This window comes from Psammomys obesus, unplaced genomic scaffold (assembly GCF_907164565.1).
Source record: "Psammomys obesus unplaced genomic scaffold, mPsaObe1.curated_primary_1811, whole genome shotgun sequence".
Classification (NCBI taxonomy): domain Eukaryota; kingdom Metazoa; phylum Chordata; class Mammalia; order Rodentia; family Muridae; genus Psammomys; species Psammomys obesus.
Genome location: NW_026596088.1, coordinates 10,872,256 through 10,898,455, shown reverse-complemented (window position 1 = coordinate 10,898,455; position 26,200 = coordinate 10,872,256). Strand labels below are relative to the sequence as shown.

General features: G+C 37.8%; 1 protein-coding gene across 2 annotated transcripts in view; it reads right to left on the bottom strand.

Annotated features, from left to right (window-relative positions):
• Pik3c2a (phosphatidylinositol-4-phosphate 3-kinase catalytic subunit type 2 alpha) overlaps positions 1–26,200 on the bottom strand; it is a 100,436-nt gene that overhangs the window by 53,258 nt on the left and 20,978 nt on the right. For both annotated transcript variants that reach the window (XM_055627438.1, XM_055627439.1), the window contains exons 2-6: positions 24,806–25,935; positions 11,821–11,924; positions 3,765–3,922; positions 1,255–1,375; positions 358–469 (exon numbers count right to left, since the gene is read on the bottom strand). In XM_055627438.1, coding sequence (XP_055483413.1) covers positions 358–469; positions 1,255–1,375; positions 3,765–3,922; positions 11,821–11,924; positions 24,806–25,876 — 1,566 coding nt within the window. In that variant the 5' untranslated portion in view covers positions 25,877–25,935. The remainder of the gene's footprint in view (positions 1–357; positions 470–1,254; positions 1,376–3,764; positions 3,923–11,820; positions 11,925–24,805; positions 25,936–26,200) is intronic.

Sequence of the window (26,200 nt, the reverse complement as noted above, 5' to 3'; positions counted from 1 at the left end):
CCAGCACTGCATAAAACTGGTCATGGGTAACACAAGGTGATTCCTAGTGAGTTCAAAGCCAGTCTGAAATACAGGAAACTTTATATCCTTCCCATTAAAAAAAAAAAAAAAAAAAAAAAAAAAAAAAAAAAAAAAAAAAAAAAAGCAAACTCTTCATTTTGCTTTTCAAATTTATACTTCTAAGATCTGAGGAATATGCTACTTAAATTTCCATGACTAAAGACCTAAGAAGACTTCTGCTAGAGTCTTCTATCATACTAGCATGGTGCAGGAAAAAAAGGAAAAACATACAGACTGAAAAATCTGTCAACTATCAGAATTATTAGAATTCACTAAATGCAATTCATACACACTTACTGTTCGAGCCAGATTCTGGCACATTGCACCGAAGGTCAAGAGCTGTAATTTAATCTCTGTGTCCCATTTTCGACAATTTTGAATATGTTCGTGACTTCCAAGGCAATGATTACTGTTAAAATACATTAATTAACTAGTATTATTCTATTCAAACCACAAGTTGCAGACATAAAAGAAAAATACAATTGGACCTGTATCAGAAATCGAAGAAAATGGTGAAACACATTGTTTTAAAACAAACTGTAAACATTTAAACAGGAGTTTTTCTGTGTAAGTCAGTGAAGATTAAAGGAGATAGAGATGCAAATAAGAGTATAAAGCCAAGATCTTTAAAATCATTCAACTGTAAGCTATACCTAATTACTAAAGTTCAAGTAATGATTATTTCAGGCAAATAAATGGTAGTAACAACTGACTCCTGTAAAGTAACTGCACACTGAAGGAGAATGGATCTATAAATGATGTGATTACTGACCTTCTAGAAGGCATTTTATTCTGACCACAATTTTTCACTATAAGGATATTAAACTTAGAGAATATTATGCCTTTCTTATCCGAAATCCTAACACTATTTTGGATATAACATATCTCAACATGTTTTCAACAACAGAACAAAATATATCCCTAATTTTTTATAAATATATAAAACATAAAAATATTAATTAACTAGGGAACAGGGTCTCACAATATAGCTCTGTCTGGCCTGGAACTTGATATGTAGACAAGACTGGCCTCAAGCTCACAGAGATCCACCTGCTTCTGCTTCACAAGTGCTGATTAAAAATATGCGACATCATGCCTAACATCCAAATATATTTTTAAATTACAAATCTAAAAAACTTTAAGGCATAAGAAATAAAGTTTCAAAAGATACCACTCACTGGTTTAAAAACTTACTTCTGCAGAACCTCCTCTTGACCACAAACTTTCAGAACGTAGCTGCCAACATCCACTTGATTCAAGTCGTCATGGACCCAGCAAAGGGCTTGCATTATAATTATTTCTACAGTAGAACTCACTGAAAAAGAGTTAGTTATCACTTTCATTTTGCTCGCTTACCTCTAAGTATTAATTATAATCTAGGAGAAGACTGTACAACAAAATACAATGCAAATCCAACTGAAGGGTCACATATATCATTTTAAATTTTCTCGCTCCCCCTCTCTCCCTCCTTTCTTTGAAACAGGGTCTCACTATGAAGCCAGCCCTAGAGGCCTGGAAGTTACTATGTAGACCACAGTGGCCTCAAACTCACAGAAGAGCCAGAGCAGCAGTTAAGAGCACTGGCTGCTCTTCCAAAGAACCCAGGTTCAATTCCCAGTACCATATGACAATTCACAATCCTCTGTAACTCTAGTTCTAGGAGATCCAATTCCTTCCTCTGGCCTCCAAGGGCACTAGGCATGCAAATGGTGCACAGACACACAGGAAAAATACTCATACACATTTAAATAATGATAACAGTAACAACAGATATAGAGATCCATCTGCCTCTGCCTCTTGGCCCACTGCATTCATCCATTTAAAGTTTTCTAGCAGCCACACTGAAAGCAGAGAAAAAAGTTAATTTTGGAAGTGAGCTCAAAGGGGTGTGTGTGTGTGTGTGTGTGTGTGTGTAACAGGTTTTGATGGAGCCCAGGCTGACCCAGAACTCACTATAAAGCAGATGATCTTGAACTTTTTATTCTTCTGTTTCCAAATCCCAAGTGCTTGGATTACAGGTGTGTACCATTATGCCTACTCAGATTACCTGAGCTGGAGTTGAGACATACTTCAAGGGCTCTACAGTCTCTATTCACTCTTTTAGACAATGAGTGGCCACTTGGGTGCTGGGAATTGAACTTAGATCCTCCGGAAAAGCAACAAGTGCTCTTAACCGCTGAGCTAACTCTGCAACCCAAAATTAAAGTTATTTTTATATTTAAAACTTCTATGTTTGGGCTGGGCAGTGGTGGCACATGCCTTTAATCCCAGAACTCAGGATAGAGAGACAGGTGGATCTCTGTGAGTTTGAGACCAGTCTGGTCTACAGAGAGAGCGTTCCAGGACAGCTAGGGCTATTCTGAGAAACCCTGTCTCAAAAAACAAAAACAAAACCAACAAAACAAAACAATAACAACAACAAAAACCCTTTCTGTTCAACTCCTTTCTTCTTTCTTTTCTTTCCTTCTTTTTTCTGTGTGTTGTGTGTGTGCTGTCGCCACCAGCTAGCTATCAATATGACACTGTAACCCAGGCTGGTCTAGAAATCATCGCGATCCTGCCTTAGTCTATAAATGTTAGGATTATAGGCATGAAAACCAGCTGGGCTGCCTGTCCAACTTTTAAAAGATAAACTGGAGACTTGGCATCAAAAGCTATGTACTAAAATACCTTATTAAACAGCTTTATTTTTTAATAGACTCAAAACAAACAAAAACATAGAATCTGATCACACAGTCTACACTTCTATCATAAACTGCTTACAAATTTTCCAGTTATAACTATTAAGCACAGGGCCTTCCTTATTCATACTAGACCACAACGGCAACACTGACCTATATCCTCAGCCCAGTTACGCATAAGATAAATACATTATAAATATGCATTTCTGACTAACCAATAGACATTAACAATACATTTTGCAGTAAGTCAGACTTTGATGTAAGTTAAGACTTGATAGAAATCAACATTTGCTATCAATTTTTACTCGTGCTTTATTTCAAATGACTTAAAAGGAGTAAGTCTTCCTTTAGAAATTAAAGAATGATTGTTGTAGATAGATAACATTTTCTATATCAGATTCACATTTTTTCAAAGGGCTTTCCAAAAGTGCAAAACCAGAAGATATTCAAATATTGGACACATTGCTAGTTACAACCATTAATGAAGAGGGAAAAAAAAGGCTTCAGTCTTTTAGGAATAGAAACCTTACTGCAACATTCAAATTTCACTTAAATAACGCACACTATAAACAAACTAAAAGAAAACCAATGTACTTAAAACAAAACAAAGCCAACAACAAAAATCAACAACCCAGTAACAAAAACTTGCTACAGACATCCAGGACACAGCTCTAGAAAGGGTATTTACCCACACTTGGAAAGGAAAATTAACACCTTCCCTGCAGGAGATTAGGAAGTGATGTTAAGGTTCATGTCACTGACAGTTCTCTGTAAAAAAGCACCTTTCTTGCCAGGAAAGTATTAAAATTAGTTATGACAGCTAGTGCTTTGGGTCTTAGCTAAGAACCAATTTTATTATGTTCAGAGAAACAATCTTATAGTGACCTGGTTCACTTAACCAGAAAACTTCCCAAATGAATGCCAATTTATTTTAAAAATATACCTAGTGAAAAAATTAGTTTATGAAAAGAAAGGATATATTGACATTTGAAACATTTTATTCCTAGTCAATGCAAAACTTACCATCACATGTAAAAGTAACTGGTAGTTGAAACCCTTGAATTTCAATGGAGACCTTCACACTGGCATTTTCTCCACACATGCTTCTTTGCACTGTGACTGGACTTAAAAAATAGCCTGGATTTGTGCAATGATCAGTACATGGAAATTTGGTCTTTAATCTGTTCACAAGAAAGAAGATATTAAATATTTTTTTAAAATCTTTTTTAAAACTGCATTTGAGAGCCCTGAACAAGGCTTTACATACTTTCAGCTACTCAATTCTGTATCTTTGTCCAACTCCAGAGAAGCTCATGAGAATGGCAATGAATGAACTCCTGTTAAAACTCCAAATCCCAGCATGTGCTTTTTAAATGAAGGGAAGCAAAGAAAAGAAGAGATTAACTAGTGCCAGGATATCTTTGGTAACACTGTCAACAAGATCCAGGCATTACAGAGATGGCTGGCACTCAGTGAGGTTCCCTGCTTTAGATTCCTAGGCTGCACAATGCACTTACATAAAGTAGTTCATTTAAAAGAAATTATTGATGACATGAAAAACATAACTAAAATTATAAATAACAGGAGGATTAAAAGTTTCGGTCCTTTCAAAATATTTTTTTTTTCTAAGCAGGACTTCTTTTTTCTATAAACATTGTTTGTGGTTATAAGACAAGGAAAAATTTAAAAATGCGTTTTCATAGTGTTACAAAGCCTTTACAGTGCACTACAAGGGTACCTTAAAAGTTAGAAATCTTTAATCTTAGTCATTCTGGTGGGTGTAAGGTGAAATCTCAGGGTCGTTTTGATTTGCATTTCCCTGATGACTAAGGACTTTTGAGCATTTCTTTAAATGTTTCTCTGCCGTTCGATATTCCTCTACAGAGAATTCTCTGTTTAGTTCTGTAACCATTTTTTAGTTGATTTGTTGCTTTTTAACTTCCCTGAGTTCTTTATATATTCTGGATATTAGCCCTCTGTCAGATATAGGGTTGGTGAAGATCCTTTCCCAGTCTGTAGGCTGTCATTTTGTTCTGATGACAGTGTCCTTTGCTTTACAGAAGCTTTTCAGTTTCATGAGGTCCCATTTATTGATTGTTGACCTTAGTGCCTGTGCTACTGGTATTCTGTTCAGGAAGTTGTCTCCTGTGCCAATGAGTAAAAACTCAAGTGACAACACATGCTGGAGAGTATGTGGAGAAAGGGGAAGAACCCTCCTCTACTCCTGGTGGGAATGTAAACTTGTACAACCACTTTGGAAATCAATCTGGTGCTTTCTCAGACAATTAAGAATAGCACTTCCTCAAGATCCAGCTATCCCACTCCTAGGCACATACCTAAAATATGTTCAAGTACACAACAAGGACATTTGTTCAACCACGTTTGTAGCAACTTTATTTGTAATAGCCAGAATCTGGAAACAACCCAGATGTCCCTCAATGGAAGAATGGATACAGAAACTGTGGTACATTTACACAATAGAAAACTACTCAGCAATTAAAAACAACAAAATCATGAAATTTGCAAGCAAATGGTGGGACCTAGAAAAGATCATCCTCAGTGAGGTATCCCAGAAGCAGAAAGGCACACACAGTATATACTCACTTATTAAGTGGATACTAGACCTATAAGATAGGATAAATGTACTAAAATCTGTACACCTAAAGAAGCTAAACAAGGGTAGAATGATCAATCCTCACTTAGAAAGACAAATGGGATGGACATTGGAAGTAGAAGCAAACAAGAAGCAGGATAGAAGCCTACCATAGAGGGATAGCAGTGTAACAAAGCAGATACTGAGACTCATAACCAAACTTTGGGTAGAGTGTGGGGAATCATATGAAAAGAAGGGAGAGTTAGTAAGACCTGGAGGAGCTTCACAAAGACTAAATATATCTGGGCAGGGGCTTGTCTGGGACTGATTCTCCAACCAGGGACCATGCATGGATATAACCTAGAACCCCTGCTTGGACGTAGCCCATGGCAGCTCAGTATTCAAGTGGGTACCCTAAAATAAGGGGAACGGGGACTGTCTCTGGCATGAACTCCGAGGCTAGCTCTTTGCGCCCCCCCCCCCCCCCCCCATGGAAGGAGCAGCCTAGCTAGGCCAGAGGAGGACATTGCAGCTTGTCTTGGTGAGATTTGATAAGCTAGGGTCAGATGGAAGGGGAGGAGGACCTCCCCTATCAGTGGACTTAGAGAGGGGCAGGGAGGAGATGAGGGAGGGAAGAATTGAGAGGGAATGAGAGAGGGGGCTACAGCTGGGATACAAAGTAAATAAACTGCAATTAATAAAAAATAAATAAAAATTTAATTAAAAAAACCCCAAGAAATCATGAAATTTACAGGCAAATGGTGGGATCTAGAAAAGATCATCCTCAGTGAGGTATCTCAGAAGCAGAAAGACACACATGGTATATACTCACTTATAAGTGGATATTAGACATTTAATATAGGATAAACATATTGAAATCTGTACACCTAAGGAAGCTGAGTAAGAAGGAGGACCCTGATCAATCCTCACTCAGAAAGGCAAACAGGACAGAAATCGGAAGAGGGAGAAAAAAAGAAACAGGACAGGAGCCTGCCACAGAGGGCCTCTGAAAGACTACCCAGCAATGTATCAAAGCAGATGCTGAGACTCATAAACTTTGGGCAGAGTGCAGGCAATCTTACCAAAGAAGGGGGAGATAAAAAGACCTTGAGGGGACAGGAACTCCACAAAGAGAGCAACAGAACAAAAAATCTGGGCCCAGGGGTCTTTTCTGAGATTGATACTCCAACCAAGGACCATGCATGGAGATAACCTAGGACCCCTGCACAGATGTAGCCCATGGCAGCTCAGTATACAAATGGGTTCCCTACTAATGGAAACAGAGATTGTCTCTGACATGAACTCAGTGGCTGGCTCTTTGATCACCTCTCCCTGAGCGGGAGCAGCCTTGTCAGACCACAGAGGAAGACAATGCAGCTAGTCCTGATGAAACCTGATAGGCTAGGGTCAGGTGGAAGGGGAAGAGGACCTCCCCTATCAGTGGACTTGGAGAAGGGGCATGGGAGGAGAAAAAGGAGGGAGAGTGGGATTGGAAGGGAATGAGGGAAGAGGCTATAGCTGGAATACAAAGTGAACAAACTGTAATATATATATATATGGAAATTATATATATATTAGGAGACAGATACACATAGACAGGACCCAATATTAAATAGATAAAATATGGAACTGGAGAAATTGCTCAAATGGAGAGTGGTTAAAAGTATATACTGTTCTTGCAGCAGAGGACCCAAGTTTGAGTCTAACAATTACCTATAATTCCAGCTCCAGAGGATCCAATGTCTCTGGCCTTTGCTGGTACCAGTATTCACATGTACATAAGCACACACAAACATATATACACAAAATTTATAAATATTTTTTAAAAGATGAAATGTGTTCAAAGTGATAGAAGCTGAATTGATATTGGAACTATATTAAGCATTGGCATTCTTAGTTGCTGCCAAGCTTATCCCTTCCTAACACAGTAAGCTTGTAAGGGCTTATTATTATTATTACTTCATACATACTTGGCATTATCTTGTTTGCTAATTAATGAAATAAAGCTGGACCTTTAATCCCAGCACTCAGGAGGCAGAGGTAGGCAGATCTCTCCCTGAGTTTAGGCCAGCCTGGTCTATCAAGAGAGTTCTAGGCCAGCCAAGGCAACATAGTGAGATCCTGTCCCAAATTAAATTGAGAAATAGAATTCATGAAATACATATAATTTAATCATACAGTTAACAAATCTGAGAAATGACTAAGAAAAGAGGATTGGCAGTTCAATGTCATCCTTGGTTCTCTAGAAAGTTCCAGGTGAGATTAGACTGCAGGAGACAGCACCTAATAAATGATTAAAGATGAAGCCAATCTTTGAAAACATATGGCATGTCTTGGAATTAAGATAGTATGTAGGAGAGGGAGTATGCTCAGTGTTATACCTACATGTATGAAATTGTTGCAACGCAACTTTTTAATGCTCGACTAACATTCCCTAATAATAAAAAGATTATTATATGGCAGAAGTTTGAGATCGGAAATCACATACAAAGAAAAGGAAAGCATAGAATATAGTTTCTCATTCTGTGCTACAGAAACATAGAGGAGGCATTAACAATCACAGGCCAGGGTTGGAGCTTGGTGCTAGAAGGAATGCCTAGTTCTCTAGGTTTAATCTTCAGTGTTCCAAAACAAGCCTACTATATCAACATTCTTTAAAAAAAACTTTTCTCTAGACCACAACCAGTAGATCTAGTAGGTTTTATCAAGAAAAAAATATCTATCTATAGAGAGAAAGGCAGTCCTAAGTCAAAGTAGAAGACCTTCACTAGTTCAATTCTTTAGTTTCACTGACAAAAACAGTAACAACAAAAGCCCAGGTATAAAGCTGGCACTAAATTGTTGAAACTGCTATACTGCAATTGCAGCTATAACACACAAAGCATCCTAATAGTTTGATACTGCCTTCACAGATGAATCAAAATGCTGGCAGGAATACTTTTAGAAAACTTTTAAAGGCACAAACTGGGTACTATGGACATAGCTCAGTGACTATGTGCATGCTGGAAGTTCAATCCCCTGAAGAGTCAGGCATTGTAGAAAATTATAAATTGAGAGCAGCCTGGGCTACAAAGCCAGTTTTTGTCTCAAAGGGGACTAACGAAGAGAGCCAAAAACTTTAGTGTTAGTGGTACAGTGCTTGTCTGGAATACATGAGGTCCAGGGTTCAACTCCCAGCATGGGAGGAAGTGCTGAGACTATTTTAGGTGTGTGTGTGTCCTTTTGTGCATGCACACCCTCTCTAAAATATTATAAATATGTATATATATAAAGTCCTCTGGGGTTGCAAGGAGACTATGCTAGAAAAAAGCAGCCATTTTGAGGAACATATGTGCGGGGTCTCCATGTTTCCAGGGCAAAAGAAAACTTCTTAGAACATGGATTCAGAAACCTCTAGTTCTTGCTGTTCTAATAGTTGCTGTAACCATACTACATAGAGAATTGGGACTTATTTTCTATTTGGTTCATCTGGAGTTACATAGTAAATAAGCAACTCTGAGTATAAATATGTATATATGTAAATAAATACAGCAGTCTCCTTATTCAGTTCTTGTTCTGTCAACTATGATCTGAAAAACTTCCACAAGTAAACAAAAAGAAAAAACTGCGTCCCAATAAAGAAAGGAAAAAAAATGTGCTCAGCCTGCTACTATTGATGGTAAATTATTGCTGAAATAAATAACTATTTTTTTTTAAGCTTAAAAAATTTACCTGAGGGAGAGTTGGCTCAGTGATTAAAAGCACTTGCTGCTCTAGTAGATGACCTAGGTTCAACTCCCAGCACCCATACAGTGGCTTACAACTATCTATAATTCCAATCCCAGGGGAATCAAACACCTTCTTCTGGCATCAGGTATACTTACTTATGGTATACTGACTTACATGCAGGCAAAACACACACATAAAATAATAAAGGAATTATTATTAAAAATCACTTTTTGAAATTTATATGGGAAGGTAGTGTATAGGTGAAGGCCAGAGGACAACCAGAGGGAGTAATTTCAGAAATCAGGCTTGGGTCATCAGCTTGGTGGTACCTTTACCTACTGAGCCAATTAAGTGAACCCTATATATATATTTTATTTCATTTTTTTAGGCACATATGTTTTACGAAACAGAGCTTACATAGGACTCAGTATTCGGTTTCAGATATCCACTAAGGAATTATGAAATGTAGCCATCCTAGCCAAAGAAGGACTACTATAATCACTGAGCCAAGCTGGGAGGTTTGCGAAAACAGCTCTACGATTCAAAAGGCAGATCATAAAGAGATTAACCTTCCAACTTGCAAAGCTTAAATTTGGTACTTAGTTAAAAACAATCTAATGGAAACCACATAGCACTTGTTTAGGGAAAAAAAGAAATTATGTAAGAAATGTAACAGGTTATTTCCAAACCATTAAGGAAAAAGATTACCCCTAAAATCATTAACCAAAATGGCATGTACACTGAAAAATTATCTGGGACCTCTGTGACCTGCTTAAAAGAGACCTTTTTACTGAAGACAGCTCTAGAGTCAGAGCAAATCCTCTGATGGTAATGGCTTTTCCTGCATGAGAGAGCAGATTTTGTCCTCTCTGCCTTGAAGTTTGCTGCTCCAGTCTTGCACAGCTTTTCTGTTTTACTAGCTAAGATCCATTTTTCTTCTCTGCTGCAAAAACATCATAATACAGAGTTGGTAGCTATACTCCCTGTCTTAAAAAGTTCCATTTACTTTAGGAGAAAATGAAGCTTAACCACATGGAAGATGAGCACAGTAAGAAAAGGACGGGAAGGAAAGGGAAAGAAAATCTAAAGGGTCTCAAGCAAGGAGTAAATTGTGAATTTGAGCATTCTCAATGCTAAGTATGTCATCTAAAGACTTGAGAAGTACCGGCAGAAGGATCCAAGTTCAAGGTCATCTTCGGATCTATCTATCTATCTATCTATCTATCTATCTATCTATCTATCTATCTATCTATCTATCTATATCTAGTGTGAGTTCTGGTTCATACTGTTACCTCAGCACCAGGAAAACTACCTAAGGCAGAAGGATTGTCATGAGTTCAGGGACAGTACGGCCTACATAGTACATTTCAGCCTAGCAGGGGCTATAGAGTAAGGCCTTCCCTGTTTCATAAAACAAAACAGGGATGCCAAGATAGTTTAGTAGGCAAGTGTTTGATGCACAAACTTGACAGCTTGAGTTTGATCCCCCAGATCCCACAAGCCCTAAATGATACAATCATATAATGGAAACATTTAACCAGAAACAAAAGATGTAGCTTTGTATTGACAGCAGAGAAAATTTTGTTACAGTTATTTCCTTGGAGTTTCAGTTATTCCATCTACAAAGAACAAGATACAAGGGTCGAAAACATAGCTCTTAGTTAGTAGAGAATCTGCCTAACATGATTGAGGCCCTGGGTTCCTTCCTCAGTATTGCATAAAACTGGATGTGGTACCTTATGACTGTAATCCTAGCCCTTAGTGAGCACCAAAAATTCAAGATCATCTGTAGCTACACAGGACTTTTAGGTCAGCCTGGGCTAAAGACCCCACCTCTCAAACAACAAAAACAAAACAAAAATCAGCCAGGAGTGGTAATGTATGTCCTAGCACTTGGACAGGCAGAGACAGAGGCAGGCAGATCTCTGTGAGTTCGAGGCTAGCCTGGTCTACAAAGCAGGTCCAGGACAGCCAAGGCTATACAGAGAAACCTTGTCTCAAAAACAAAAACAAAAAAACCAAAAACCAAACCAAACAAAAACCAATACTGTCCAAGACATACAAGAGTGAAAAAATATTTAAGAGCTATATTTTAAAAGTATTTAGAAGATATATTTTTATTAAATAAGTGAAATAGCATTCGAATGCTAGATAGTTTGTGAGAAAATGGTATGGTATTATCAGCTAGTAAACTTAGAACTCAGGAGGCTGCAGCAGGAAGACTGAGACTTTGACGGCAGCCTGAGCTACAAAGTGAAACTGCGTCTCCAAAAACAAACAAAAAAAATTTTTGGGAAGGTGGAAGTTTGTCTAAAAATAAAAAAAAAAAAAAAAAAAAAAAAAAAAGACACTTTCTAGGTGTATGGAAGCACACAAGCAAGCAAATTTTCACTTGTTTAATCCAGGATCAGAAACCCACTCATGGCCTCATTTTTTTTTCCCTTAAAACATTTAGAAGTCCAACAAGTAAAGATCTAGATTCATCTGTGGTTTGTGGTTATGTGCCAATTAACTGTTTGCTTCAAAATGTAAGCCATATGAAGAAAATAATAAAAAGAAAAACTTAAAAATTTTAGGATTGGCAAGAAGTAGCATGTTTCATTTTTTCTTTTGTTCTGTTTTTTTGAGACAAGGTTTCATTGTGTAGCCTTGGCTTGCTTGGAACTCAGAGATATGCTGCCTCTGCCTTACCCAACTCTGAAGTTCTGGTTTTTTGTTTGTTTTTTTATGACCATTTTAATTTAAAGAGTCTATAATTTATAAAGAAAAATTCCTTACTTCATAATGGATTGACAAAAAGCTGCCACCTCCTCATTCTGTACTTCAAATTCTTGTAGAAGAGAACTTCCAGTTGGCAAACTACTGGTCCCATTTGGGTCTTTCTGTAATCAAAAAAGTGGTTTTATTTTAAAAGTCAAAGATCTCCAAAGTGCTACACAGTAGCACCTCAAAAGCCAGTTTTATGAAGCAATACAAAATTACAGAGATAAGAGGATCATTTAAGTAGCAGAGCTTTCTCAAGTGGCTTTAATACAGTACCTTATCCCATAACTCCAGCAGTCCTCAGACTTTCAGTGATCCTCCTGTCTTTAGCCTCACAAATGTGGATTATACAAGCATGAACCACTACAACTGGCTAAAAACATCTATTTCTTGGCCTACACCTTGGCATACAGCTGAGTCAGGAGGATCTTCAACTCAGGTCAGTCTATATATAATCAAGAACCCATTCAGAAAACAAAGTAACATAAGAAAAAGGAGATTTCTGTCCTGGTAAAATATCAATTAGTTGATATTTTAACTGGTTGTTTTTAACTGATAAAAATTATGAACATACAGTACTGATAACCTAGGACAGTGACAACCTTTCCATTCTAAACACTTCAGTAAGCTAACAGATAAATAAAACTACAATATTGTCTTAAGAAAAACTACAATCTGTCTTAAGAAAAGAAAGAGATCAAGCTCATTTGGTACTCTAATGAACCAGGACGTCTATATATCCAGCTCAAACTTCAAGATTCAAGAAAACTGGCATTTTAGGTAGAAAATGAGTTTTAGAAAAATGTACTTTTTTAATGTAAGTAAACATACACAAGCATCCTAGCAGTCCTTGAAGAGCTTAAGATAGCCTGAATGTAACTCCATTTTGAAATAAAGATCTTGACTGGGAACTGAATTCAGGTACCAGGAAATATCACAGAATGTACACCTGGCAGAAAACAAAGTTAACTCTCCTAGCAACAGCCTCCAGGAAATATCAAAGAATAAATGCTTCATAGAAAGTAGAGACAAACTCCCTGGCAATAATCAATGGGAATCGGTTGAGAATCGGGTGGGAAAATTCTCCCCAATGTTTCAGATATGGTTTAGAAAAATAGCCATTGTGATTATATGTCTTAGCCATTGTGATTATGTGCCTCAGAAAAGGTCACCCCGCCCTGCTAAACTTCACCCAATTCTGTAACGCCAAGGCTTGTGCCCCCCTGCTTGCTGCCATTGAAACCCCCGGCTCACAGACTTTCCCTTTAAAAATCCTGTTCACTCAGAGCTCGGGGTCCCACTTCTCTACTGCTGTGCCAGTGAGACTTGGGTCCCGAGTTCGATCGCTCTCGTAATAAAGCTCTCTTGCAATTGCGTCGGGTCGTCTCCTGGTGGTCTCTGAGGGTCCCGTGAACCTGGCATAACATCCTTTGTAAGTTAAATTTGGGCAGAACGTGAGTTTTTAAAAAATGTATTTTTAAAATGGAAGTAAATATATACAAACATCCTAGCACTCCATTTTAAGTTAAATTTGGGCAGAAAATGAGCTTTAGAAAAATGTATTTTTAAAATGGAAGTAAACATACACAAATATCCCAACAGTCCTTTATAAGTTAAATTTGGCCAAAACTTGTTTGCAATATTAAGGGAGAGCAATTTATACCCCAATAGCAGCCAAATAGTGTAGTTCACTTAGAGGTATTTTAACATACAATATAGAATATTTGATTTGGAACAAATTTCAAATATAAATTTCCTTTAAAATTAAAATTTCTTTAAAATTTAAAATGGTTTCAATCCTAACTAAGTGAATAAAGAGCCAAAGCTTTAGCTCAGTGGGAAAGACATGAAACAGTCCCTGGGTTAAATATCCCACATGGAAAAAAAAAACAAAACAGAAAGATGGCTCAGCAAGGTACTTCCTGCTAGGCATAGAAACCTAAATTCAATCCCACATGACGGAAAGAGAAGTGATTCTTGAAAACTATCTACTGTCTTTTGTGCATGCTTATACACACTCAAAATAAATGTAAAAACTTCTTTTGCTAACAAGCCATTAATTATGATGAACTAAACTAATATATTACTTCTAAAAAATTAATTAAAAAATACACAGTATATAAACATCAAAAGTAAAGATTTCAATGATCTTGGTGCCAATTAAGATGCTTAAATTAAAATTTAAAGGCAATAATTACTTTATGACCTTACTTCATTTACATAGGGACAGAGTTCTTCCTGCTAGAATGTGATATGCATACTTGGGGGAGCAACTTACAAAATCCCAAGTAAAAATAGCACAGCTCCTGGAAAAAGACAGTTAAAATAGACCATTTTTGTAGCTGGTCTTTGCTTCTTTATGGGTTCTTTTTTCCCACCTTTCTCTGCCCTTTTCTTCTAACCTTACAACCCCTAACAATAGATAAGAAAAAACAATGGAGAGAAAAGGAAAGAGATCCCCTGCATAAAGACAAAGGTCTGAAAGAGGGCAACATTATTATCATTAAACTACTTTCTGCTGAGTAGGAGCATCAAGCTCCTTGGGGCAAGTTTGATCATGGTATCTAATTTCTTCTTGATTCTTCTTTGCACACAACTACTTAACAGACTCTTACCAACCAGTATCAACCAACAACCCAACTTGCCTTCCTGGGCCGTAGCATTTATATACCCTCTGAAAAATTCCCAGATTTCAAACATCACACAATTGCAGAAACTATTTGCAGCTGGTAAAACCACGTCTCTGCTAGATCACGAGGCAAATCATAATCAGCTGCTGCAAAGCAGCCCAGTATCCTCCCACTGGGATAAAACAATGTTCTCACAGCTGCTTTGCACTCCAGTTTCACCAGTTCAATACTGTGGAGATCTACTCCTAAAATTGCATTTTCACTAAAACAGAACACTTCTGCAAGCTATTTAGTATTTTTCATAAAACCCATTATATTGTTAAAAGTCTCTTTGTTCAGGATTGTTACAAAATAACAATATGCTAGGAAAACTGAACAAGTATAACTTCCCTGCTATACCCACACCAATCTGGAATTAACAATAGCATATATGTATTATAGAAACAAGCACTGTAACAGATTTTAGTTCTCTAAACAATCATATCTGACCCCTGTTCCAGATGGTTCAGTGGGTAAAATGCTGCCTCCCTCCATCCTGATGGTCCAAATTTGGATCCTTAGCACCCAGGTAAAAGCAACAGAACACTCATTTCTGGAATTGCTGCACCCCTATGAAAAGAAAAACGGCAAGTGGAAACTGAGAATCCTTGAGAAGTTCACAGCTACCTAGCCTGATATACAGAGTAGTGAAACCCTGTCTCAAACAAAGTGGAAGGTGAAAATTGACACAGAACACTGTTCGTTTACCTCCACAGGTGTACCATGGTACAGGTGGCTCACACACATGATCATGCACACAAAATTAAATTACATTAAATTTAAATTAAAAATGCAAATCTCCAGTTCTTAAACTTGTTATATCAGCCATTGTCTATTCCAATCTTGTCTAACCTTTCTACTGACTCCTATACTACACTTAGTTTGAATCACTTCCTGTTCATACAAAACACAATGGGGCTTACCCTGGCTCTGAACTTTCTCTTTGTCTAAAATGTCTTCCTCTTTATCTACCCTCATTGTGAGTGTTGGGGGTGGAGAGGGAGAGAACAAAAACCAAACAAACAAAAAACATACAAATTTTTAGGGCACAGTGAATGACACTTCTACATGTTTACTATTAAAGTAAATACAATGTGTATGTGCCGTGTGTTCGTGTACATGTTGAGACCAGAGGTTGATATCATCCTCAATCATTCTCCACCTTTTTTGAGACAGAATCTCTCACTAATCATGGAGCCCATTGTTTTCTTTAACACTATTAATTTGTGTCATAGAAGCAAGCACTGTAACAAACAGACCAGTTCTCTAAAGAATGAAATATGAGTGACCCTTGCTCCAAATGCCATCCCACCTCCCCAAGCCAGATGACCCATGTTTGTGTCCTTAGCCCCTGTGTAAGAGCAGTAGTACTCATTTCTATGATCTCTGCCAGAAAGCCACCTGTCTCCCCCAACCCATGCTGGAGTTACAAGTCAGCTTTTTATATGGGTGATGGGGAATCTTGACTCAGGTCTTTATGATTTCAGATCAAAACTTTCTACTGAGCTATAGTCTGAACGAAACCATGTAACAGCACATCCTGTTTTGAGTCTTGGTGTGAAAATCTTCCTGAAAACAAGCACCAAACTGAGTTTCATATTTTTACAGAACCTCACATCCAGCTAAAAAGATACACAATCATCAATCAGTTCAATTTGTTGAATATTTTGCTCCCTTTAAAAACACACTACAAAATAAGACAATTAAAGAATTTATGAAAGTGTTTTTAAATAACCTCCTAAAAGAATAACAGCAGCTTTCATTAATATTCAGTTCTCTAAAATAAGCTTTTTAAGTTATTAGTATTATTTTTAAAATATCTTGCAACAAATCTGATGGGTATGCCATCAAATCCTCTGTACAAAATCCACAAACATTTGTTTCTCAAGTAGCTTCAATAGATTAGTACTATTTTTTTTCCATAAGAATCATTTTAAGAGCAACACCTCATCCCAAGGGAACTTGAGTTTAACTAAGCTCTATCAATAGAAGACAGCCTCTGTGAAGCTAATGGCCACACTAATGGTTGTTATATCTTATGAGTAGAGGTCTACCCCTGCCTTCTTCCTCCACTTTCCTCTTCAGAGGGAAAAAGGCTGGTTATAAGGAGTTATCTCGTTTCAGTACAAGACCAAGAAACTCGTATCTGCATGTAGTAAGCCAGAGGCACAGGATGAGTCTGGCGCATTTAAAACCCAGGAAGAGCCAATGTTTGAATCTAAAGGCAGGAGGGTTATGTGTCCACATCAGTGTATGTGTGCATGGAAATCAATTTTCCAGCTTGAAAGTACTCAGACAGGATTTCCAAATTGGAGGGTGTGGTGGTTTGAATAAGAATGATCCCTACAGGCTCATCCATATGCCTTGTTATATGAATGCTTTGTTATCAGGGAGTGGTACTATTTAAGAGGGATTAGTAGGTATGGCCTTTATGGAGGAAGTGTGTCACTGGGGGCTTTGAGAGTTCACAAAGCCCACACCAGGCCCAGCACCCATGCATCTGTCTGTCTTTCTTTCTGCCTGCAGATAAGGATGTAGACCTCAGCTACTGTTCCAGTGTCATGTGTGCAGCCATGCTCCCTTTCATAATGATAATGGACTAAACCTCTGAAACTGTAAGCCCCAATTAAATGCTTTCTTTTGTAAGAGTTGCCTTGGTCTTGGTGTCTCTTCACAGCAATAGAACACTAAGACAGGAGGTTATTCTTTGTGTCCTTAAATGGTTGGAGAAGGCCTCTTCATAGAAAGCAGGCAATCTATTTTACCTAGTCTACCAATTCAGGCATTAACTTCAGCCAGAAATATTATTCTAAACAGAATAATGTTTGTCCAAATGCCTGAGCACTTCATGGCTTAATTAAGATAAAACAGAAATGAGAAATATTCCAACTAAACATCATGCTATCAAATAAAACCCCTAGTACCAAGAAAAGATTACATCTTTTTGAGACATTGGCCAAGAGTTCCAATAACACCCCCCCCCCAAAAAAAAAAAAAAACACTACGGACTACTGGCAGTATTATTGGTTACCTTCTACAACCTATTGCTTAAAACATCACATACTCAACATCATAGAACATGGAAAAATAGAGCTAGCACTCAACTGGAAGTTTTATCCCTATTGACTAGTGTTTACATTCCTGGAAGTTGATTTACACACTACTGGAAGAGAAAAGCAATCACAGATTTCTCCCAGCTACAAACCCTGAGTTAACAATAGTGACTAGCCTCAAGATATTCCCACTAATGCAATAGTGGTATGAATGTTAAGGGAGTAACCAGGCACCTTTTTCTTTTTCTTTTTCTTTTTCCCCAGTTGGATTTAAGGCCTTTTCTGTTATGGAGCCCATATCAGACAGCATAAATAAGACCTAAGACTATATAGGTCATGGGCCCTAGGGTAAAACCTACCATTATTGTTCTGCTAAACGAACATAGCAATAAACAACTCTTGATGACATTCTGCTCACAGATCAGTGCATTGATTAACCCTCCACAGAGAAGCTTCCTGCAGTAAATGGTAATTCACACAGAAACCTACAAGTAGACAATGTGCAGAAAGTAAGAGACTAGCGAGCATTTGGCCCTAAATGAGATGTTTTTAAAACTATGAACTTTATCAGTGTATCCTCTGATTTTAAACAGTTGTTTCAAGAATACTGCATGGGTTGGACCTGGTGGCACATGCCTTTAATATCAGCACTCCCCAGCACTTCAGACACAGAGGCAAGTAGAGCTCTGTGAGTTCAAGGCAATCATGGTCTTTATAAAAAGCACCTGGCCAGCCAGGGTTACATAGAGACCCTGCCTCAAAACAACAAAATTTAAAATTAAATGGGAAGCCAGGCCTAATGGTCCATACCTATAATCTTAAAACTACACAAGGTCAAAGTCAGCCCAGGAAACAGTACAGTATTAGCCACAGAGTGAGACCTAGTCTTGGGGGGAAAAGATATTATATGGGAAAGCTTCATGACAACACAAGTTTTGAAGTTCCTGACATACTACTCAGAAATTAAATGGGATAAAAGTACTCAGTTTGTAGTAAATGAATTCTAAAAATATTATTCTTGGAACTAAATGCATTGCTTCTATATTGGTATTTAATTTTCCAGAGATATGAGTTACTAAATGTGACCAGCTATACAATGAAAATATTTTTTGAATCTTCCTTCTGTGATATGAATGAGAGAAAAAGAAGAAGAAAAAAAAAAGATAGGAAAACTGATGATAGAAATTGGCATAATGATACATGCCATTATATAATGCCAGAACCTGAAAGGTAGAGGGGGGAGGTCATGAATTTAAGGCCAGCCTTAGCCTTCATGGTAAGTTCAAAGCTACATGAGACTTTGCCTCAAATAAACAAAATAAAATGAAGTTGATGTCAGACATTTTGCCAATAATTCATAAAGTTAGACTGTTAATACAATAAACTTTTAGAAATATCCAGTGTCCACATTTATAAAACCACATTTTTGCTTTTAAAAATAGGGTGTTTTAAAAATAGGGGTTTTAAAAATAGGGTGTATTACAGTACAGGCTAACCTCAAACTCACTATATAATCTAGGCTGGCCTCAGACATTGTCTTGATCTTCCTCTTGCCTGAAATTTTTAAAATTTATTTTAACTATTATCATTTTTACTTTAAGTATATGCATTTTTAAAAAAACCTGCATGTTTATGCCTGGTGCCTGAGGAGGCCAGAAGAGGAAAGCAGTGTCTCAGTTAAGGTTTTATTTCGATGAAGAGACACCATTACCATGGAAACTCTTATTAAGAAAAACATTTATTTGGGGCTGCCTTACAGCTTCAGACGTTGGGTGCATTATCATCATGGCAAGAAACAGGGTGGCATACAGGCAGACATGGTGCTAGAGAAGAAGCTGTGAGTTCTACATCTTTATCCAAAAGCAGAAGACAACTGTGTGCCACACTGGGCATAGCTTGAGCATGTAAGACCTCAAAGCCCACCTCCACAGTGACACATTTCCTCCAACACCTGCTAAGAGTGTCATTTTCCATGGTCAACTATTTAAACACAAGAGTTTATAAGGGCGATTCCTATTCAAACCACCACATGGAATTACAGAGAGTTGTCAGCCACCACATGGATTCTGGAAACCGAACCAGGTCCTCTGAAAGCAATAAATGTTCTTAAGCATGGAGTCATCTCTCTAGCTCCAAATATTTTAGATGTGTGCTATCATATCCAACTTTTAAAACCACTTTATGAAGGTCATCTAATCCCACCACTAAAATCTTTGAAATCAGTTCAAACAAGCTAAAATAGTTATTGATCACCACATCTGATTTAAGTTTAAAGAACCAAAGATCTTTTTAATGCTATTCCTTTCCCTGATTTTGGTCACTCACAAAAACTGCACTTAAGTATTTGGATTACTATAAACCAAATGAAAGGCACCAAGAGGAAACAGGAAGTAAGCCTGCTGAGTGGGAAGAAAAATACCCTTTAGAGTGAAGTTTTTAACACACAGAATTTCTAACAGGAAATGAACACTTAAGTACATGCAGTAATTATAGAGAACAGGCACCGCAATGCTATTTCCCAACAGAAAGCATAAGCTTCAGGGAAATACTTGTAAGTAGACAGAGACTGAACAGTATGTGAGCATATGAAAGCGCCATTCCAGTGACTTCCAAATTCACCCTGTTATTGGTGTCCTCTTTCCCGTTTGGACTACATAAACCAAACTTCCTTTTCTTTTTATAGTGCATGTGTGTGTGCATGCACGCGCACACACTTGTGCTCATGCCTGACTGTCACTGTGCATAGTGGAGGTCAGAGTTTAACACTGTAGGTTCCATTCCACTTTCTAACTCATCAGTTAGCTAATTATGTTACTTTTACCTACTTGGCTTTGACCCATAGTCCTCATTAACCTGTTTCCTTATTCTTTAATCCTTCCCCAGTTTTAACTAATTTAAAACATCTGACACTGCCCCAAAGTCAGGTGTAATGGCTCACACTTGTAATCTCAGCACTTGGGAAGCTGAAGAAAGAGGATAGTCGGAAGTCTGAGAACTGTCTGAGCTAGAGTGAGAAAATTTTTAAAATGGTTAGGGTTGCAGTTCAGTGGTAGAACACTTGTCTAGCAGATGTGAAGGTCAGTATTTGTCACCAAGTCAAAGAAACAACAAACCCTGCTTATGCAGAGATGTTCCAAGAGTTAATCCCTGAAGTTTGTGACAACCACTTGATCAGATGGTTCAGACAAGGATAAACCTTATATTTAGGAATCTACTTATTCCAATTATTCCTATAGGATACTTTCTGAAGGGAACCACATAGGAAAAATATCAGGCTCAGTGGCAAACTCTCCCACCCGGTGGCCCATTTACAAATCCATCCATCCATCCATGCATGCATCCACTTACCTACCTGCCTACCTACATTACAAGAACTGACTTAACTATATCAGTATTATACCAAAATATTAAGATAATTCCTTTACTTCTTTACTATTTTTTTAACTTTTTATAAATATGGGGATATACAACTCTGGCCTTGTGAATGGAACTGCTTCAGTAGCTTTCTAAAAAAAAAAAAAACAAGAGTTCAATTTGAACATATACAACCCACATTTAACTATGTAAGTTCTTATATTCCAAGTCCCAGTCTTAACCAGTATAGAACATGTCTCCCCAGAAATCTCAATTTGTTTAAATCTTTTATTATTATTATTGTTGTTGTTGTTGTTGTTGTTGTTGTTGTTATTTTAAAGACAGGATCTCACTATGTAGCCATGGCTGTCCTGGACCTCACAATGTCAACCAGGTCAAACCTGAATTCAAGAGATTTGCCTGCCTCTGCCTTTAAGGCCAGTGCCACCACACCAGGCCTTGATTATTGCATTCTAACAAGAGGAAAAAGAAGAGGAAGAAAGGATGGGAATTAAGTAACTTCACAAAGGCAGGGTGAGTACATAAAATGGTAATGTGATAATATTTCCAAAGCCCAAGAAAAACATTTTCAGTGTTTTTACCATAAATGATAAAACATTTAAGTTTCCTATAGGGTCAAAGGCTCACTCACTTTTTCTTTGATAGTGAGATGACAACCCAAAGGGATGGGCTCTAAGCAGGTGACCTCATCAAACAACTGCAAACAGCTGACATCTTGAGCCTGACTACAGAATTAGTTTCAATCATGCTTAACTTACAAAAAAAAGAGACTGCCATTAAAAAGAGCATGAACTCATCAGTGTCCTATAGGTCTGGGGATGACTAACTTCCTTTCTTCCTATCTCCTCACTTAAAAAATTCACAGACCATAAAAGTCACAATTTTAACTATTCAAAACTGTATATTCTGTAGCTTTCAGGACATTCAAAATTTTGTGCAATCACCAACAATTTCAGAATGTTTTCTACAAAGAGATTGCACTGTTATGCCTTCCATATACGGCAATCTAGCCCATGCAGACACTAATCTGCTTCCTTTTTCTACATACTTGCCCCTTTAAGAATTTTTATTCACTTAATGCATATGTGTGTTTTGTCTGCATATATGCTGTGCATGCTGTGCATGATGTGCATATCTGGTCCCTAGGACTGGAATTACAGACCATTGTGCATCATCGTATGGGTGTTGGGAATTGAACCCAGGTCCTCTGGAAAAGTAGCCAGTGTTCTTAACCACTGGACCATTTCTCCAGCCCCTTATTTGACTCTTAAGAATGCTTCGTATAACTGGAATTATATAATAAACGCACAGTAGAGTTTTTTGTTAGTTGTTGTTAGTTCTGAAACAAGGTCTTAGACCTGTCTATGTAATTGAGACTGACCTTGTGGCAATCCTCCTGACGCAGCCTCCTAAATTTTGAGACTACAGACATGTGACACCAGGCCAAGCTATGTATGGATCTTTCGATTTAATTTCTTTAGTCACTATGTGTGTGGTTTTGTTTGTTTGTTTTTCCTCCTGGTGGGCAATAAACCCAGAGAGCCTTGCCCAGTACATGACCACTGAGGTAAACCCTCAATCCCACACTCAGCATATTTCCAAGCTTTATGTAAGTATTGAGAGTTCATTCATTTTTTCTAAGGGAAAAGTATTCCATTGCACGGATATATCAACCTTGTTACCCCATTCATCAGTTCAACGCTGGGCAGTTTTTACTTGTTTTATGAATAAGACTGCTATGAATTATTCATTTTTTTAAAAAGTAGACAAAGATCCACTAGACATGGTGACTCATGACTGTAATCCCAGTACTTGGAAAGCTGAAGCAGGAGGATAGCTAACAGTTTGAAGCCAACATGAGATGTACAGTGAGCTTTATAGAGTGAGACTCTGTCTCACACAAACAAATCAATAGGTCAACAAAATGACTGTGTGTGTATCTCTCCCCAAAAAGACACAGAGATGGCCAGTAAAAACAAAATGGAGGGCTAGAGTGTAGTACAGTGGTAGAAAGCTCACTAAGCTTCCTTAAAGTCTTGGGTTTGATCCATAGTACCATAGAAAAACAAACGAAAGCCATGAAAGAACAGTCAGTATCAGCTTAAGAAATGAAAAATAATAACTGTTGGAAAGAACATAGAGAATCCTAAATCTCTTAAAAAAAAGTATGTATGTATGTATGTATGTATGTATGTATGTATGTATGTATGTATGTATGTATTTATTTATTTATTACTTTATGTGCATTGGTGTTCTGCCTGTGTAAGGATGTCAGATCTTGGAGTTACATACAGCTGTGAGCTGCCATGTGGGTGCTGGGAGAATCCTGAACTTTCATGCATTACTGGTAGGAATGTAATCAGAGAAATGTTATGGAAAATAGTGCACATAGTTGGCCATATCAGCACCTGTCGAAACACCAGTTCTTAGGAGGCTGAAGGAGGAAGAGCATGAGTTCAAGGCCAGCCTGGGATACAGAGTGAGAGAAACTCTATAATCACAACTGAACAAAACATCAAACTATACACAAAACTGCCATATGATCCATTCAGGTATACTAACCCCCTTCTTTCTTTTTGAGGCAGACTCTTACTATGTGGCCCTCGTGGACCTGGAAACTGCTATACAAACCAAACTCAAAGATCTGTCTTCCCAAGTTCTAGAATAAAGGTGTGAACCACCATGCCTGGATGTTTCTCTTTTTCTTTTTGTTTTGTTTGGTTGTTGCTTTTTCTGGTTTTTTGAGAAGAGGTTTCTCTGTGTAGCCTTGGCTGTCCTGGGCTCACTTTGTAGACCAGGCTGGCCTCGAACTCAGAGATCTGCCTGCCTCTGCCTCTCCGAGTGCCAGGATGTTTTTCTTTTTTCAATCCTTAAACATTTCCAAGATCTATAGATATCACAAAAGCAATATATTTAGAATGATATGTTTGTAAAGGAAAATTCTAAACTGTGCCTGATTCTCTTCTGAGCAAAGATGTACTATTTCCACTTACCTTTTAACTAACAGTGTCTCACACCTGTAATTCCAGCAATTTGGCAGGCTCTAGTGGGAGGACTGTTCCAAGTTTGAGAGCAGCTTGAGATTTGTCTCAAATAAAGGAGGTGGAAAACACTGGCAACAACTAGGTTCAATTCCCAGCACCCACACGGTGGCTCAGAACCATCTATAATTCTAATGCCCTCTTCTGGCCCCCACATGCACTACTCGTGTGGAGCATAGACATACAAGCTGGCAAAACACCCACATACATAAAATTAAATTCCTATTTAAAAAAAAAAAACAGAAAAAAGAAAAAAAAAAGTAACCCATATAAACTAGTGATAACCTTTACACTACTACTTCATTCTTCATCAATACAGTTATTAAGGAAAAGCCTTTAAGTGGCCTTTTTCATGGCTCCCTGAAGTTATGTTTTTCTTTGTGTCTTTCATGATTTAATAACAAAAGAAAAGATACTGGAATGTATAACGACTGAGAAAATTCCTTGCTTACCCTGAAATAAAAGAGAAGAAAAAGAAAGGTTTACATGTAACATAATATAGAAAGACAAGGTCTCTTTACATAGTCCTAGCTAATCTAGTAGTCACTAAGTAGACCAGGCTGGCCTCAAACTCACAGAGATACACCTGCTTCTGCATTCTGCATTCTGCGTGCTGGATTAGAGGTGAGCACTACTGGGCTGGCGGGCTTAACTACATTTTACTTATAGTCTTGCAAAAAATGAAGCAAATTTTCAGTTGGCCTAATCACACTTAATCTTTTGCCATACAACAAAAGAACCAAAGCAGCCTTGGAAGCAAAGAAAAGCAAGATTAAAAAAAAAATTTTCCCCCTAACAAATGATTCACACAAATATGCACTCTATTTTACTATTTAAGAAGTCTAGCAAGGAGAGACTATACCTGAGATCCTTGGCCCTGGGCTTTTGTAAATTGAGCTCTTTGAATGTTTAAAGACTGGCTTCTTGTTACAGTTGTCCCAGAAAGGGATTTTCCATTCACCTTCCTTTCTAGGTGACAACTTGCTGGAGATTTCTCTTCAAGAAGAACAGCATCCCAAGGATCCTCTGCTAGCAAAACTGGATGATTCTTCTCTTCTTCATGTTCTAATACCTCCACACTGTCTACCTTAGGCTTACTTAAAGGATCCAAGTCTAACCAGTCAAATTTACTGATGTCTTCAGACTTTGGAGACACCTGTAGATTGCAGACTGGAGCTTTCGAGTTTGCAATCTCCAAATCAGTCCTTGCTTTCCCATTTTTTAAAAATTCTGATGTACTTGCTATTTTGTCAAATAGTTTTGCCATGTCAGGACTGACTAGTGGCCGATAGATTGGTAAACCTCCTTGTGGATGAAATGGTGTGCCAGGTGTCCAAGGATATGAAAAATATGGAGATTGTCCTGGAAGTCTTAAATATATAGATTCTGTAGATGGAAAAGTAGGTGTCCTTGGACTGAAGCCATTCTGGAATGTGGCCTGTTTACTGTATGCTGAAGGATAAATAGAAGATAAAGTATACGTGGAAGACCCGCATAATCCAGGGGGCCACTGTCCTCTTTGAACAGTAGGTCTAAGATACAGTTGTGCTGAAAATGAAGGGCCCAGAACAGGAGTAACTGGCAATGTGGGGTTTTTTCTAGTCTCAAAACTGTCGTCCAGCAATATCTTCTCAAGTTCAGCTTGGGTGAGCTTTTCTACGTCAATATCTACTGCTCTTTTTTGGGAATCCAACTCAGGAAACACCATGAGGTCATAATCCTGTTTGTTAAAACTTGGTGTTCTTTGTCTAGGGCTGCTGGACAGCTCAAAGCCTCTAGGACGATCAGTCATTTGTTTATCCTTCTGCAATTTTGCTAAAGCCTCTGCTTCCATCTGTAATGCTTCTGCTTTGTCCACATCTTTGGTTCTTACTGGTTCTGGATGAGAAGATGAACACTGTTTAAATTCATTGTTGTTGGAAATCTGAGCCATGTCCACAAAAGAGACCAAACCTCTAAATCTTTTTTTCTTCTGGCTTCCAAAATCAGGACCTATACATAAAAATAAGCATAACACTCAGTTAGATTTTCTAAACACAAATTTATTTAGTTTAAACCTATCCCTGCTGGGTGTGGTGGCAAACACGCAGACCTTAAGAGGAAAAGGCAGGCAGATCTCTTTGAGTTTAAGACAAGCATGGTCTACATAGTGAGCTCCAGGTCAGTCAGGGCTACATAGTAATATGCTGTCTCAAAGAAACAAGTAACTAAATTAAATAAAACCTATCCTGTATTACCTAAGTTTTGAAGCCACTTA